General features: G+C 50.1%; 1 protein-coding gene across 1 annotated transcript; it reads right to left on the bottom strand.

The window, feature by feature from the left end:
* Positions 1 to 1827: 1827 nt before the first annotated feature.
* On the bottom strand, positions 1828 to 8872 carry LOC101612604 (protein S100-A15A). The gene is made up of 3 exons (XM_004667181.2): positions 8752 to 8872; positions 6823 to 7007; positions 1828 to 2331 (listed from the first exon to the last, which is right to left on the bottom strand). Exons 2-3 carry the CDS (start codon positions 6970 to 6972, stop codon positions 2155 to 2157), a joined length of 327 nt encoding a protein of 108 aa, XP_004667238.1. The 5' UTR covers positions 6973 to 7007; positions 8752 to 8872; the 3' UTR covers positions 1828 to 2154.
* Positions 8873 to 14148: the final 5276 nt, after the last annotated feature.

Consider the following 14148-nt stretch of genomic DNA (forward strand, 5'->3'; position numbering starts at 1 on the left):
AAAGACCACCAAGAGACGACATAGTGAAGGGCAAGGAGCTTTATTTCAGGCTTAAACTCGGACTCTTGACTTCACCAAGGCAGTGGATCCCTACAAGAGGGGGGGCGCAGGGGTTTTTTTATAGGCATTTGAATATTTGAACAAAGCAGCGGGGGAATGGTTACATGATTGGTTGATTTAAGCAGTAACTGCACTTGTATTTTTCTGATAGGCTTAGGATACTGGTGGGCAAAGCTGGTGGGCAGGGGGCTAGGGGGATTCCAAGCAGATTAGGTAACCTCTATTGTGATTGGCTGTGTGTATTTGAGGAACTTTAAGCAAACTTATTTTAAGCAAACTTTATCTATGAGCACAGGAACGCATGGTGCAGACAGTCTACTCCCCCTTATCAGGAAACCAACCTTGCTGGGAAGCAGAAACTTAGGCCTATTGGTTCTGAGTTTATTCTGGCTTCCTGAGTCCTTCATCTACATTGACCTTGTCCTCACTTCCCTTATCCAAATTGTGCGGGAGCCCCCTCCTCCCTCCCTCCCTCCCTCCCTCCCTCCCTCCCTCCGTCCTTCTCTCTCTCTCTCTCCAGCTGATCCATATTCCAAGGCTTCCAACTGATTTCCAAAAGCAAAGGGCTTTTCACACACTCCTTGCAGCCCTACGTTTAAACAACAGCTCAGAGTCACTGAGTAATCAGGCAAACTCCACTCCAGAGAGAGGGAGCGAGCCTTTACTCACACAGAGGCCTCTGTTAGCTCACGCCAGAGAAAGACTGTGGGGTCTTGTACCCTTTGCGGTCCTCTGTGTGAACGCGCCCATGCTTGGAGAGGGCAGCGTGGGATTCTGACAATGAGATTAAGTATAGGCTTGTCCAAAGGGGTCAGGCTCAGAGTCACAAAATTATTGTTTGTTGTTTTGTTTGGTTTTGTTTTGTTTTGCTTGTGGTATGGTCTCACTCTAGCCCAGGCCAACCTGGAATTCACTATGTCGTCTCAAGGTGGCCTCGAACTCATGGCGGTCCTCCTACCTCTGACTCCTGAGTGCTGGGATTAAAGGCGTGCGCCACCATGCCCAGCTCAGAATTTTGTTTTTTAAGGACTAATTTTTTTTAACTTTTTTTGTTTATTTTTATTTATTTATTTGAGAGCAACAGACAGAGAGAGAAAGAGGCAGATAGAGAGAGAATGGGCACGCCAGGGCCTCCAGCCATTGCAAATGAACTCCAGATGCATGCGCCCTCTTGTGCATCTGGCTAACGTGGGTCCTGGGGAATCGAGCTTCGAACCAGGGTTCTTAGGCTTCACAGGCAAGTGCTTAACCGCTAAGCCACCTCTCCAGCCCCGCTCACAGAATTCCTGTTCGCTGCCATTCCCCGTTGCAGTTTCAGAGGAGGGATGTGCAATGGCTGCCGCTTCACTGGAAGTCCTGGGGCACGTTTGCATTTCTTACAGACACGCTGACTATAGTCCATCTACACTAACATAAGCTCAAGACAGTAGAAATATGGCACCCCTCCAATACTTGTCCAAGCTCACTCGTGGGTGGTACCCTTGTGTGCACACTTACTGCACGGCTCTCCTCCTACTCTGGACATGACGAGGATCGCCTTCCAGGATAAGAGCCCCCAGCCGGGCGTGGTGGCACACGCCTTTAATCCCAGCACTCTGGAGGCAGAGGTATGAGGATCGCCGTGAGTTCAAGGCCACCCTGAGACTACGTAGTGAGTTCCAGGTCAGCCTGGGCTACCGTGAGACCCTACCTCAAAAAAAAAAAAAAAAAAAAAGATAAGGGCTCCCACCTCACAGAACGAGAGCAGAGCTGAGGGGTACTGTCCCCCTCAGCCAGGCTCCCTGGAAGCAGGACTGCAATTCCTCTATCGGAAGAGGACATCTTGTATCTTCCCCATCAGACAGGAGCTCACTGAAGGCAGGAGCCGTGTCTCCCACCCAAAACGGACATCCCCCAATGTAAGTACCAAGGCTCCTCTTTCAGGACACGAGAGGGCATGCCCGGAACCGTGACCTGAGTACTGGTCTCTGCATAGCGTTTGCACACCCACGTGCATACACAAACACACAGAGCTCAGGACTCCAGTCAGCTGTCCCTGACCAAGGCAGGCCTCCGGAGGCAGGTTGGGCAGGCAGCAGGGTTGCTTCTCCTCCACTAGTAGAGGCCGTGCTGGGCACAGTAGTGGGCACACAGCTGCCGGTGGTACTGCAGGTGGTAATCCTTCACCAGTTTGCCCAGGATGTACAGGAACTCGTCAAAGCAGATCTGATTGTCCTTATTCTTGTCAGCTGCCCGGAACAGCTCTGTGAGGTAGTACGGCTCCTTGCGGCCCTGAGGAGCGAGCAAAGGGTCAACTTCTCCGTGCACGCACGCCACCCCCCCACCCACCCCCCCATGCTCCCCTCCCCCTGCTGGGTGGAGGGAGCGCATTCTCCCGACCAAGACGTCTGCCTGGAACAGCTACCCGCACGGAGTCGGTGACTAGGCCACCACATGCCACAAGAATCAGACCGAAGGGCTGGAGAGATGGCCTAGCAGTTAAAGTGCTTGCCCGCAAAGCCAAAGGACCAAGGTCCAATTCCCCAGGACCCACATAAGCCAGATGTACAAGGTGGCACATGCATCTGGAGTTCGTTTGAAGAGCGAGAGGCCCTGGTGTGCCCATTTTTTGTATGTGTGTGTGTATATATATATATGTGTGTGTGTGTGTGTGTGTGTGTGTGTGTGTGTATCTGCTTTTCTCTCTCTCATAAATAAAATAAAATGTTTTATTTTTTTAAAAGGGCTGGAAAGATGGCTTGGTGGTGAAGGCGCTTGCCTGGGAAGCCTAAAGACCCTTGTTTGACTCACCAGATCCCAGTAAACCAGACGCAAAAAGGTGAGGCAAGTGCAAGATTGCACATGTCCACTAGGCCCACTAGGTGGCGCAAGTGTCTAGCGTTTGATTGCAGTGGCTGAGGCCTGGAGGACCAATTCTCTGTCTGTGTCCCTCTCTCTCTCTCTCTCTCTCTCTCTCTCTCTCTCTCTCTCTCTCTCTCTCCCCAAAATAAATAAATAAATAAATTTTAAAAAAGAATCAGCCAGGCGTAGTGGTGCACACCTTTAATCCCAACACTTGGGAGGCAGAGGTAGAAGGATAGCTGTGAGTTCAAGGCCACCCTGAGACTACATAGTAAATTCCACATCAGCCTGGGCTAGAGTAAGACCCTACCTCAAAAAAAATAAAAGAATCAGGCTGAAGAGTCAGAGGTGAGGTGGGCACCACACCACTTCATATCATTGGACCTAAAGTGGCATGGGTACCAAAATGGCACTCTTTTTTTTTTATTTGAAAGAGAGAGAATGGGTGGCATGCCAGGGCCTCCAGCCACTGCAAATGAACTGCAGATGCGTGCGCCCCCTGGTGCATCTGGCTTATGTGGGTCCTGAGGAATCACACCTGGGTCCTTAGGCTTCGCAAGTGAACACCTTAACGGCTAGGCCATCTCTCCAGCCCTAAAATGGCCCTATTCTCACAATGACTGTAAACGGGTTCTGAATAGCATTCTTCTGCCTGGGGTCCCCTGCAGCCTCCCTGCACAATCAAGGACCACAGACAAACTCACCTAGAGAAACCTCCATGAAGGCGGAGCCCTGCCTCCACCCTCTGCACTGGGACATCCCCCGAGGGTGTCACAGACCTGTCCCTCCCTCTCACTTGCATCCCCACCACCAGCTAGGGTCACACGTTCACAAGCTCCTTCCTGAGGCTTTGTCTGATTCTCCCCCACAAAGCGCAGAGTGGGGGACCAGACAAAGCCAGGAGCCATGGCACCATCCAGGATGTCACAAGAAGAAGGGCCTGATGTGGCCCTGCGGCTGAGGCGAGCGGATGGCAAAGGAGGGGAGAGAGGTGTGAGAACATGAGGAAGAACAGAGGTCTCAACAGAGAGAGGAGATGGTGAGAGACCAAATATAACCATTTTAAGTAAAAAGGCCCAGGCCTGACTTAGAGAACTAACCGGCTAATATGCTGACCTTTACTTCTTTAAACTTTGCTTGCTTGCTCAGTTGCTGCCTTTCCCCCTAAAGTTTCTGAGGAATCTCCACTTCAAGGACATTGCAGAAACACTCCACTGTGGCCTCTGACCACCTGCTTAGATAAACCTATCATCTCAAAAGTCGTAATGTGGGCTGGAGAGATGGTTTAGTGGTTAAGCGCTTGCCTGTGAAGCCTAAGGACCCCGGTTCGAGGCTTGATTCCCCAGGACCCACGTTAGCCAGATGCACAAGGGGCGCACGCATCTGGAATTCGTCTGCAATGGCTGGAGGCCCTGGCGTGCCCATTCTCTCTCTCTCTCTCTGCTCTTTCTCTGTCACTCTCAAATAAATAAATAAAAATAAACCAAAAAAAATTTTTAAAACATGTCGTAATGTGCCACTGCTTGCTTAGCCAATCACAATGGAGATTACCTCATCTGCCTGGAGTGCCCCTAGCTCCTGCCCCCAACTCCAGCTCCTGCCCCAACTTTGCCCCCCGAAACCCCAAGCCAATCAGAACTGTTTAAACCAACAATCATGTGTCTATCCCCTACTTCTTTGTTCGAATTCCTATATGAACCCCTTCCCCCAAAAGAAAGGGGCTCTCTCTCTCACTACCGCTGTGCCGGGCTGTGGGGATGGAGCCCAGGCCTAGGCTTGCAATAAAGAAACCTGATGCTTTTACATTTGAGTGTCTGGGCTTCTATGGCGGTTCTCTGGGTGACTGGGGGTCTTGGCTCCTGGTCAGGAGTCTTGGCACAACAATGGGTGGGCAGGGCTGGGTGCGGGACACGTGGGCCTGGCTAGATTCTCCTGGTGGCCATGAGTTTGCTGCAGCTCAGGGTGGCACGTGTGGGCAGCACTTAGGGGAGGGAAGTCGATGCACTTGTGCACACCTCTGGGCCTTTTCATTCCTGCAGACGGGTTCAAAGCCTCTCGCCCCTGACCACCGCCACCACCTACTGTTGATACAATCCTATCGCCTCCGCAGAGTTTACTAACCAGGGAAGAGCTGGAAGCAGGCTCTCTCCAGCTCCCTCACCACCGGCTACCTTCTCGAGGCTGGGCCCCAAGGGCCTGGCAACCTATGGAAACCCTGAACCCCATGAGTGCACACAGCCTGCGCAGTCCAGGGGCAGCCCCACGGGGTTTCCCTGGAAGGGAAATGATTCCCTTAGAAATGAAAACGCAGTAACTCCCACCAGAGCTGCCCTCTGGGCACTCACAGGTACACTCCAGAAAGTGGAGGGCAAGGCTGTCTTGCTGGGCCCTTTCCCAAGGGCTGGAGATGCAGTGGGCGTGGTGCGGCGAGCCTTTAATCCCAGCACTGGGGAGACCAAGGTAGGAGGATCCCCTTGAGTCGGAGGCCACCCCGTGGACTCCACAGTGAACTGCAGGTCAGTCTGGGCTGTTTTCTTGGAATGGGTTGGGTCTGACTTCCTCTGGAGTTTGGGAACAGAGACCTTGGTACATGAACCACAGACCTGAAGGCAGCAGCCCCAGACTTTCCATCAGCCCTCTTTGTTGTTTGTTTGTTGCTGTTGTTTGTTGTTTTCGAGGTAGGGTCTCACTCCAGCCCCGGCTGCTATGGAGTCTCAGGGCGGCCTTAAACTCATGGTGATCCTCCTACCTCTGGCTCCTGAGTGCTGGGATTAAAGGTGTGCGCCACCACACCTGGTTGTTTTGTGTTTGTTTGTTTTGTTGGTTGGTTGGTTGGTTTTGGTTTTTCTGGGTAGGGTCTTGCTCTCTAGCCCAGGCTGACCTGGAATTCACTATGTAGTCTCAGGGCGGCCTCGAACTCATGGCGACCCTCCTACCTCTCCCTCCCGAGTGTTGGGATTGAAGGTGTGCGCCAACACACCTTGTTGTTTTGTTTTGTTTTGTTTTGTTTGTTTTGTTGGTTGCTTGGTTGGTTGGTTGGTTGGTTTTGGTTTTTCTGGGTAGGGTCTTACTCTCTAACCCAGGCTGACCTGGAATTCACTATGTAGTCTCAGGGCGGCCTCGAACTCATGGCGATCCTCCTACCTCTCCCTCCCGAGTGTTGGGATTGAAGGTGTGCGCCAACACACCTTGTTGTTTTGTTTGTTTTGTTTTGTTTTGTTTTGTTTGTTTTGTTGGTTGCTTGGTTGGTTGGTTGGTTGGTTGGTTTTGGTTTTTCTGGGTAGGGTCTTGCTCTCTAACCCAGGCTGACCTGAAATTCACTGTGTAGTCTCAGGGTGCCCCACCATGCCTGGCTCTTCAGGCTTTTTAGTCCCCGCCCCTCCACACTCACCAAGAAGCCCAGTAATCACCAGCCAGACCTTGAGGCAGAAGACGGGCAGACCCTAAGGACATCAATCTGAGCCCAGAGCCTAAGGCTGGGTCCATCCAGTTCTAAGAAGATCCCAGGACAGGAAGTAGAAGAAAGAGGAACCCATGCCAAACATAGTGCAGCCCACATCCCCTCAACTACCCACCCCCAGGCTCTGGGCGGGGCGGGGGAGGGGCAGAAAAAGATACTGGGGCTCAACCGACTTGCAGGAAGGCTGGGTTTGGTGCAGAGTTGCTAGTAAAGGGTCCCCCCTGTGCACAGGAGGCAGAGAAACACACAGTTTGGGGTTAGGATGGAGTCTCAGGGATTAGCTGGGGTGAGACCAGGCAGGGAGCTTCAGAAAGACAAGGGACAAGTAATAAATCAAACCCTGCTGTCCTGCATCCTAACTCCCTCACCTGTTCCTTCCAACCCCCCAAAAAAATGCCTTCTTTGGGGGTCCTGGTTCTCTCTTCATCCCTCCACCCCACATTGACCCGGACCCTACTCACCAAGGTCTCCATGAAACGGGGCACGTTGTCCATGAGCAGGGCCTTCAGCTCTTCCAGGGACAAGGTCTCCAGGTCCCCTTCCCGGGCAGCGTACTGGTGGTAGCAGTGGATGATCTGGAAGAGGGACTCCTCCACCGGTGTGTCTGACATGACCGTAGGGCCCCGGAGCTGGCTGGAGGGCAGATCTGTGGGGAGGACGCAGGAGGAGGACGCGGGGCTGGAGCTGGACCGGTCCACGGCAGGACGGACAGTTCCCCTGAGAACCTTCTGTCCTCCTGCTCCTGCCTGCTGTGCTGCACCTTGTCTCACAAAAAAAAAAAAAGAGGGCCTCCCCACACTGTAGACCCTTGTAAACTTGACTCGATGCCACTGACCCCCAAGAAACTTTCCTGCAAAAAAAATAAAATCTCAGCAGGGCTGGAGAGGTGGCTTGGTGGTTAAGGCACTTGAAGCTCAAGAACTCACGCTCAAACCTCCAGGTCCCACGTAGCCAGAAGCACAGTGACATAAAGCATGCAATGTCACACATGAGCACAAGGGGGCGCACACATCTGGAGTGCATTCACAGTGGCTGGAGGCTCTGGCATGCCCGTTCTCTCCCTCCCTCCCTCCCTCTCTCTCTCTCTCTCTCTCTCTCTCTCTCTCTCTCTCTCTCTCTCTCTCCCTCTTTTTCTTTCTCAAAAAACTAAATGATTTGTTTAAAATCCCAGGAGCCCAGCATGGTGGCACATGCCTTTAATCCCAGCACTCAGGAGGCAGAGGTAGGAGGATCGTTATGAGTTCAAGGCCACCCTGAGATTACATAGTAAATTCCAGGTCAGACTAAACTAGTTAAACCCTACCTCGAAAAAAAAAAAAAATCCCGGGACACAGTGTGGCTCCTCAGAGGGTCTCCGGGACACAAGAAGGCACCCCACTGTAACCAGGTTCAGCCTGGGAGTTACCTACAAACAAGAGTGAGGGAAAAGCCTGGCATGGTGGAGCACGCCTTTAATCCCAGCACAGGGGAGGCACAGGTAGGTGGATCAAAGTGAGTTCGAAGCCACCCTGAGACTACTTGAATTCCAGTTCAGCCTGAGACACAGTGAGACCCTACCTGGAAAAACCAAAACATTTTTAAAAATTTAAAAAAAAAAAAAAAAATGAGGGAAAACCCAGGACTCTTTACAAAAGAGTTTTGTGTTATTTACAATGAAAAATTTTAACTCCTTAAAGACCCACCCCTTATGGTGGTAAAAACTATCGGTACATGACAGCAGAACATTCCAGTGATCATACTCCCCAGGAGACCCAGAACTGCTTGCGTGGTGTTGCGGGAGGCGTTTTCTCGCTCCCTGGAATACACAGACAGCCCAGACGCGGCCATCTTCGCCCTCATGGCACCTTGCCCTCTGAGCCTCCCTGCAGTTGGCACAGCCTCGGCAGGCTGTCCCCGGCTCTCCTATCCTGTGGTCCTCCCGCAGCACCTGATGCCCGTGACCCCCCCCCTCCCCACTTCCTACGGAGAAGCAGGTAACATCTGTTCCCAGGAGACAGATGCCCTCCCTGGATCCCCTGGAGATAAGAGTTGTAACAACCCCCGCTTCCGACTGATCCGAACAAGCAAGCAACGCACAGAATTCCTTACACCCATTATCCCATTTTAATGCTCACTGGCAAAGACCTTAGAGGGTTGAGCACGTTTTCCTCACTGGGAATGAGGACCAGAGAGGTTGAGTTTACCAAGATCACACTACAGATCCACCTGGATTTAGACTCAAAGCCCCGTGCTTGGGTACAAGCCCAAAGACAGGCTTTCCGCTAAGGGTCCCGACCCCCCCTTGGGACACAGCCCACCCTGTGCTCGTTCTCCAGACCAGGCAAGCTGCTCAGTTCTGCACCCTAGAAGCTGGGCACAAACAATTCTCCCCTCCTCCCCCAGGCACTGACCTGTAGCTGTTGGGGCAAGACGGCGGGCACCCCACTGTCCACGTCGCGTTCGATGTCTTTGATTCCCAAGCTCAAACAAGAGGCCCTGTGATGGGAGAAGCCCTCACCATTGCCCACATCCTGCCTGGCTCCTGGTGCCCTCATTTATGCCAGCCAGTGTGAGTGACTCTCCACGGCTTTTCCACAGCAGCGCTGAGCCTTAACTGCATTCCTGAGGTGACATCACCGCAGTTGGAGACCCACCTGCAGGCCCAGCAGCACCTAAGAATCACAGAAGGTCTCATTACCCATGTGCAGTCTCAGTCCGTCCTTTGTGCTTCAGGGGCTGGGTGAGGTCAGGGTCAGACTTAAACACAGCTTCCTAGGACACGCTCCACCAGTTAATGAACCTTCAACCTCCACAGTCATGAAGCAGTCATTTTCATTCATTCAGCAAATATTTGTCAAGGAATTACGGCGTGCCAGGTCCTCTCTGTGCTAGGCAATATGAATAAGCCACTGGGCCAGCTCAGAGGGCAGGGCTGAGTGAGGGGACGAATAACCAGTCACTTGTCACTGTGGACATATACAAGGACGGGACACTCAGGCCACCCCGTAAGGGGCACCTTCTGAATTCTGGGGTTTTTGTTTTGTTTTGGTTTGGTTTGGTTTGGTTTGGTTTTCTGAGGTAGGGTCTCACTCTAGCCCAGGCTGACATGGCTTTGACCTCATAGTGATCCTCCTACTTCTGCCTGTGGAATTAAAGGCATGCACCACCACCCCCAGCTTATTTTTTTTTAATTATTTATTTATTTATTTGAGAGCGACAGACACAGGGAGAAAGACAGATAGAGGGAGAGAGAGAGAGAATGGGCGCGCCAGGGCTTCCAGCCTCTGCAAACGAACTCCAGACGCGTGCGCCCCCTTGTGCATCTGGCTAACGTGGGACCTGGGGAACCGAGCCTCGAACCGGGGTCCTTAGGCTTCACAGGCAAGCGCTTAACCGCTAAGCCATCTCTCCAGCCCCCCAGCTTATTTTAATGGCTATTTTTTGGGGGGGGTGAAAGGGGCACCTTCTGACAGGGAAGTTGAAGACTTCCCTAGAGCGGGTAATTGGAGTAGGGTTTTGACATAACGTTAGTTGTTATGAAGAACAGAGGGCCATGGACTCTAGGCAGAGCAAACTGCGTAAGTATTGGGGGTGTGAAAGATCATGGTCGGCTCAGGAAACTGAGGCTAGGGGGTGTGCAAGACTAGAGGTGAGCCAAGTGTGGTGGCGCACACCTTTAATCCCAGCACTCTGGAGGCAGAGGTAGGTGGATCACTGAGAGGTCAAAGCCACCCTGACACTACATAGTGAGTTCCAGGTCAGCCTGGGCTAGAGTGAGACCCTACCTCGAAAAACCAAAAACCAAATTTAAAAAGGGGGGGGGTGGCTAGAGGTGGTATGGAGACAAAAGATCAGGACCCCATCAAGCCACTGCAACTGGACCCTGTACATAGAAAGACGGGAGCAGGGCGTCAGTGCGTTGTCGTGCGGGAGGCGAAAGGAAAGTTCCAGCAGCAACCTGGAAGTCCTCGGCTCAGTGAGCCACACCTGGGAGCCTGGCCTCCACAGGGATGCCGCGCAGGGGTCTCAAGTGACAGGGCAGCTCCCACCCCAGTACAAGCTTTGTCTCTGTGGCCCCTTCTTTTTTCTTACATTACTTTTATTTATCTATATGAGAGAGTAAGAGAGGGAAAGAGGCAGACAGAGAGAGAAAGCGTGAATGGGCGCGCCAGGGCCACTAGCCACTGCTAACGAACTCCAGACACGTGTGCCCATCGTGCATCTGGCTTACGTGGGTCCTGGGGAATCGAACCTGGATCCTTTTGTTTCACAGGTAAGCACCTAACCTCTAAGCCATCTCTCCAGCCCATGGCCCCTTTTTGTTTGTTTGTTTGTTTGGTTGGTTGGTTGGTTGGTTGGTTGGTTTGGTTTTTCAAGGTTAGCTCAGGCTGACCTGGAATTCACTATGTAGTCTCAGGATGGCCTCAAACTCACAGCAATCCTCCTACGTCTGCCTCCCAAGTGCTTACTGCTGGGACTAAAGGTGTCCACCACCACACCCGGCTGCATAGCCCCGTCTTCTTCTTCTTCTTTTCTTTTCAAAATTTTTTGTTATTAACAACTTCCATGATTATAAAAAAAATCCCGAGGACTTCCGGTTAAGATGGCGGCGTAGGTACCACTCCAAAACAGCCTGGGGGGGAAGACCAAAAAAAACTCAGCAAAATACACACTTTTACTAAAAAGTGAGGTGTATAGGAAGTTGAGGCGGCAGCGGAGAAGTGGAAGAGTTATAGAGCATCCAGAGCCTGCACAGGCGGGAACAGCGGCTCCGGGGCGGCTCAGCTACCCGCCGCAACCGCGGAGCGGCAGAAAACCGCCGGACTCTCGGCTCGAGCCGCAGGACAAGCCAGGTGCGGGATTTTCCCCTCACACCGCGCTCTCCGCAACTCGGGAAACGTGAGGGGAGAGCGGCAGCGAGCAACGGAGGGAGGAGCAGACCGCGAGGTAAAAGCACACGATACAACCAGAACAGCCGCGGCTCCCTCCCCTCCCCCGCCGCCTGAACCCAGCTCCAGCGAACACAGCAGCAGCCCGGGACCCGGCCACGCCAACTTGGGCTGACGGCGGGACCCAAGCAGGAGCAGAATTTGGCAGCAACTTCAGCGGCTCCAGCACCAGTACCAGTGGCCCCAGCAGCAGCGGACCCAGGAGAGCAGCGGCTTCGGGGTGAGCAGCAGCGGTGGACACGACAACGGCAGCTTCAGCAGCGGTGGGGGCTCCGGCGGTGGCACCTACAACAGCTGCAGAGGCGGCGGCAGCGGCTCAGTTTGCCCCGTAGGAAAAGCAAGTGCCCAGCTCCAGAAATCAGAACAGCAGCCCGACGACCCAGGCAGCAACTTGACTGAGACCACAATCACCCAAGGTAACTGGGATTGCACCAGGGAAGGGTCTCACCTGGTCACAAGCTGACTTGGATACCTCAACAGACCAGAAATCTAAACCTCTTTTTGATAGAGGATCTGGTCATTATAATAACTACTCTTGCATACATACTCGGGGCTGTTTTTGATGGAATGGGTACAGTGTTTAGCTAAATTTTAGAATCTACCAGTATATTATTCCACTCAGCCTGCTTGAATACTCCTATAGCAGGGAAACTCAACCCCTAAGAACATCTTTGTAGATACTCTGAGAGTCTTAAGAGCCACACCTAATACCTTAAGGTCCTACCCTGAAAATATTTTACACCAAATCAATTGATACAGCTAAGAATACACAGCTAGCTAGAAAATCCAAGCATTAACTTAATCCAAGATGCAAAAATATATACATTATAACACAAGAAACACTAAAAAGCAAGACGATATAAATCCACCTAAAAGTATTAATGCATCAGAAATGTCCTCCAGTGAGAAAGAGTTAGAGGAAATGCCTGAGAAAGAGTTCAAAAGAATAATTATAAATATGTTCAAAGAGGTCAAAGAACACATGAAAACAATCAAAGAAGAAATCAAAGAGGAAATCAAAGGAATCAAAGAAGAGGCAGGACACCAATTTAATGAAATAAAGAAGGCAATACAAGACATAAATAGAGAAATAGAAATAATAAAGAAAAACCAGTCAGAATTACTAGCAATGAAGAACACAGTTAATGAAATAAAAAACTCTGTAGAAAATCTCACCAGTAGGATGGATGAGGGAGAGGACAGAATATCTAAGCTAGAAGATCAGGTGGCAGACCTAATGCAGTCCAACAAAGAGAAAGACAAACTTATAGAAAAGTATGAGTGGGAATTTCAAGATATTCGGGACACTATGAAAAGATCCAATATAAGAATTCAGGGCATAGTAGAAGGAGAAGAATTCCACTCCAGAGGCATAGTAGGCATCTTCAACAAAATCATAGAGGAAAATTTTCCCCAAATTGGGAAAGAGGTGCCAATACAGATACAGGAAGCCTTTAGAACCCCAGCCAGACAAAACCCAGAAAGAAACTCTCCTCGCCACATTATACTCAAACTTCCAAACACACAAACCAAAGAAAAAATATTGAAAGCAGTTAGAGAGAAAAATCAAGTTACCTACAAAAGCAAGCCCATCAGGATTACAGCAGATTATTCAACACAAACTTTTAAAGCCAGAAGGGCCTGGAGTGATATATTCCAAGTTCTGAAAGATAACAACTGTCAACCAAGGTTACTTTATCCTGAAAAGTTATCCATCCAAATAGATGGAGAAATAAAGACATTCCATGACAAAAGCAGGTTAAAGGAATATCTGAAGACAAAACCAGCTCTACAGAAAATACTTGATAGAATCCTCCATGCTGAACAAAAGGAAAAGCACACATATAAGGAACCTAGAAAAAACCAGCCATACTCAAATACCAGTTAACAGAAGAGAGCACAGGTAGAACCAGTAACACACACACACACACACAAAAATGGCAAACATAAATACACACCTTTCAATAATATCTCTTAATATCAACGGTCTCAATGCCCCAACGAAAAGACATAGATTTGCAGACTGGGTTAAAAAGCAGGATCCTACAATTTGTTGTCTTCAAGAAACTCACCTTTCTACAAAGGATAGACATTATCTTAGGGTGAAAGGTTGGAAGACGGTGTTTCAAGCAAATGGGCCTAGAAAACAAGCAGGGGTTGCTATCCTAATATCAGACAGGGTGGACTTTAGTCCGAAGTTAGTCAAAAAAGATAAGGAAGGTCACTTTATATTGATTAAGGGCACACTCCAACAGGAGGACATTACAATCCTAAACATATATGCACCTAACATGGGGGCTCCCAAATTCGTCAAACAAACACTATTAGAACTAAGGTCACAGATAACACCAAACACGGTGGTGGTGGGTGACTTTAACACCCCACTCTCATCAATTGACAGGTCATCCAGGGAAAGAATAAACAGAGAGGCATCTGGACTAAATGAGGTCATAGAAGATATGGACCTAACAGATATATACAGGACATTTCATCCAAAGGCTGCAGAATATACATTCTTTTCAGCAGCACATGGAACATTCTCTAAAATAGACCATATATTAGGACACAAAGCAAATCTTAACAAATTCAGGAAAATTGAAATAATTCCTTGCATTCTATCTGACCACAATGGAATTAAACTACAAATCAGTAGCAAGAAAGGCTATAGAGCATACACAAAATCATGGAAGCTAAACAATACACTACTAAATGATGAGTGGGTCAATGAAGAAATCAAAAAGGAAATCAAAAAATTTATAGAGTCAAATGATAATGAGAACACAACATACCAAAATCTCTGGGACACAATGAAGGCAGTTCTAAGAGGTAAATTTATAGCCTTAAGTGCCTATATTAAGA

The sequence above is a fragment of the Jaculus jaculus genome, chromosome 19, assembly GCF_020740685.1.
Source record: "Jaculus jaculus isolate mJacJac1 chromosome 19, mJacJac1.mat.Y.cur, whole genome shotgun sequence".
Classification (NCBI taxonomy): domain Eukaryota; kingdom Metazoa; phylum Chordata; class Mammalia; order Rodentia; family Dipodidae; genus Jaculus; species Jaculus jaculus.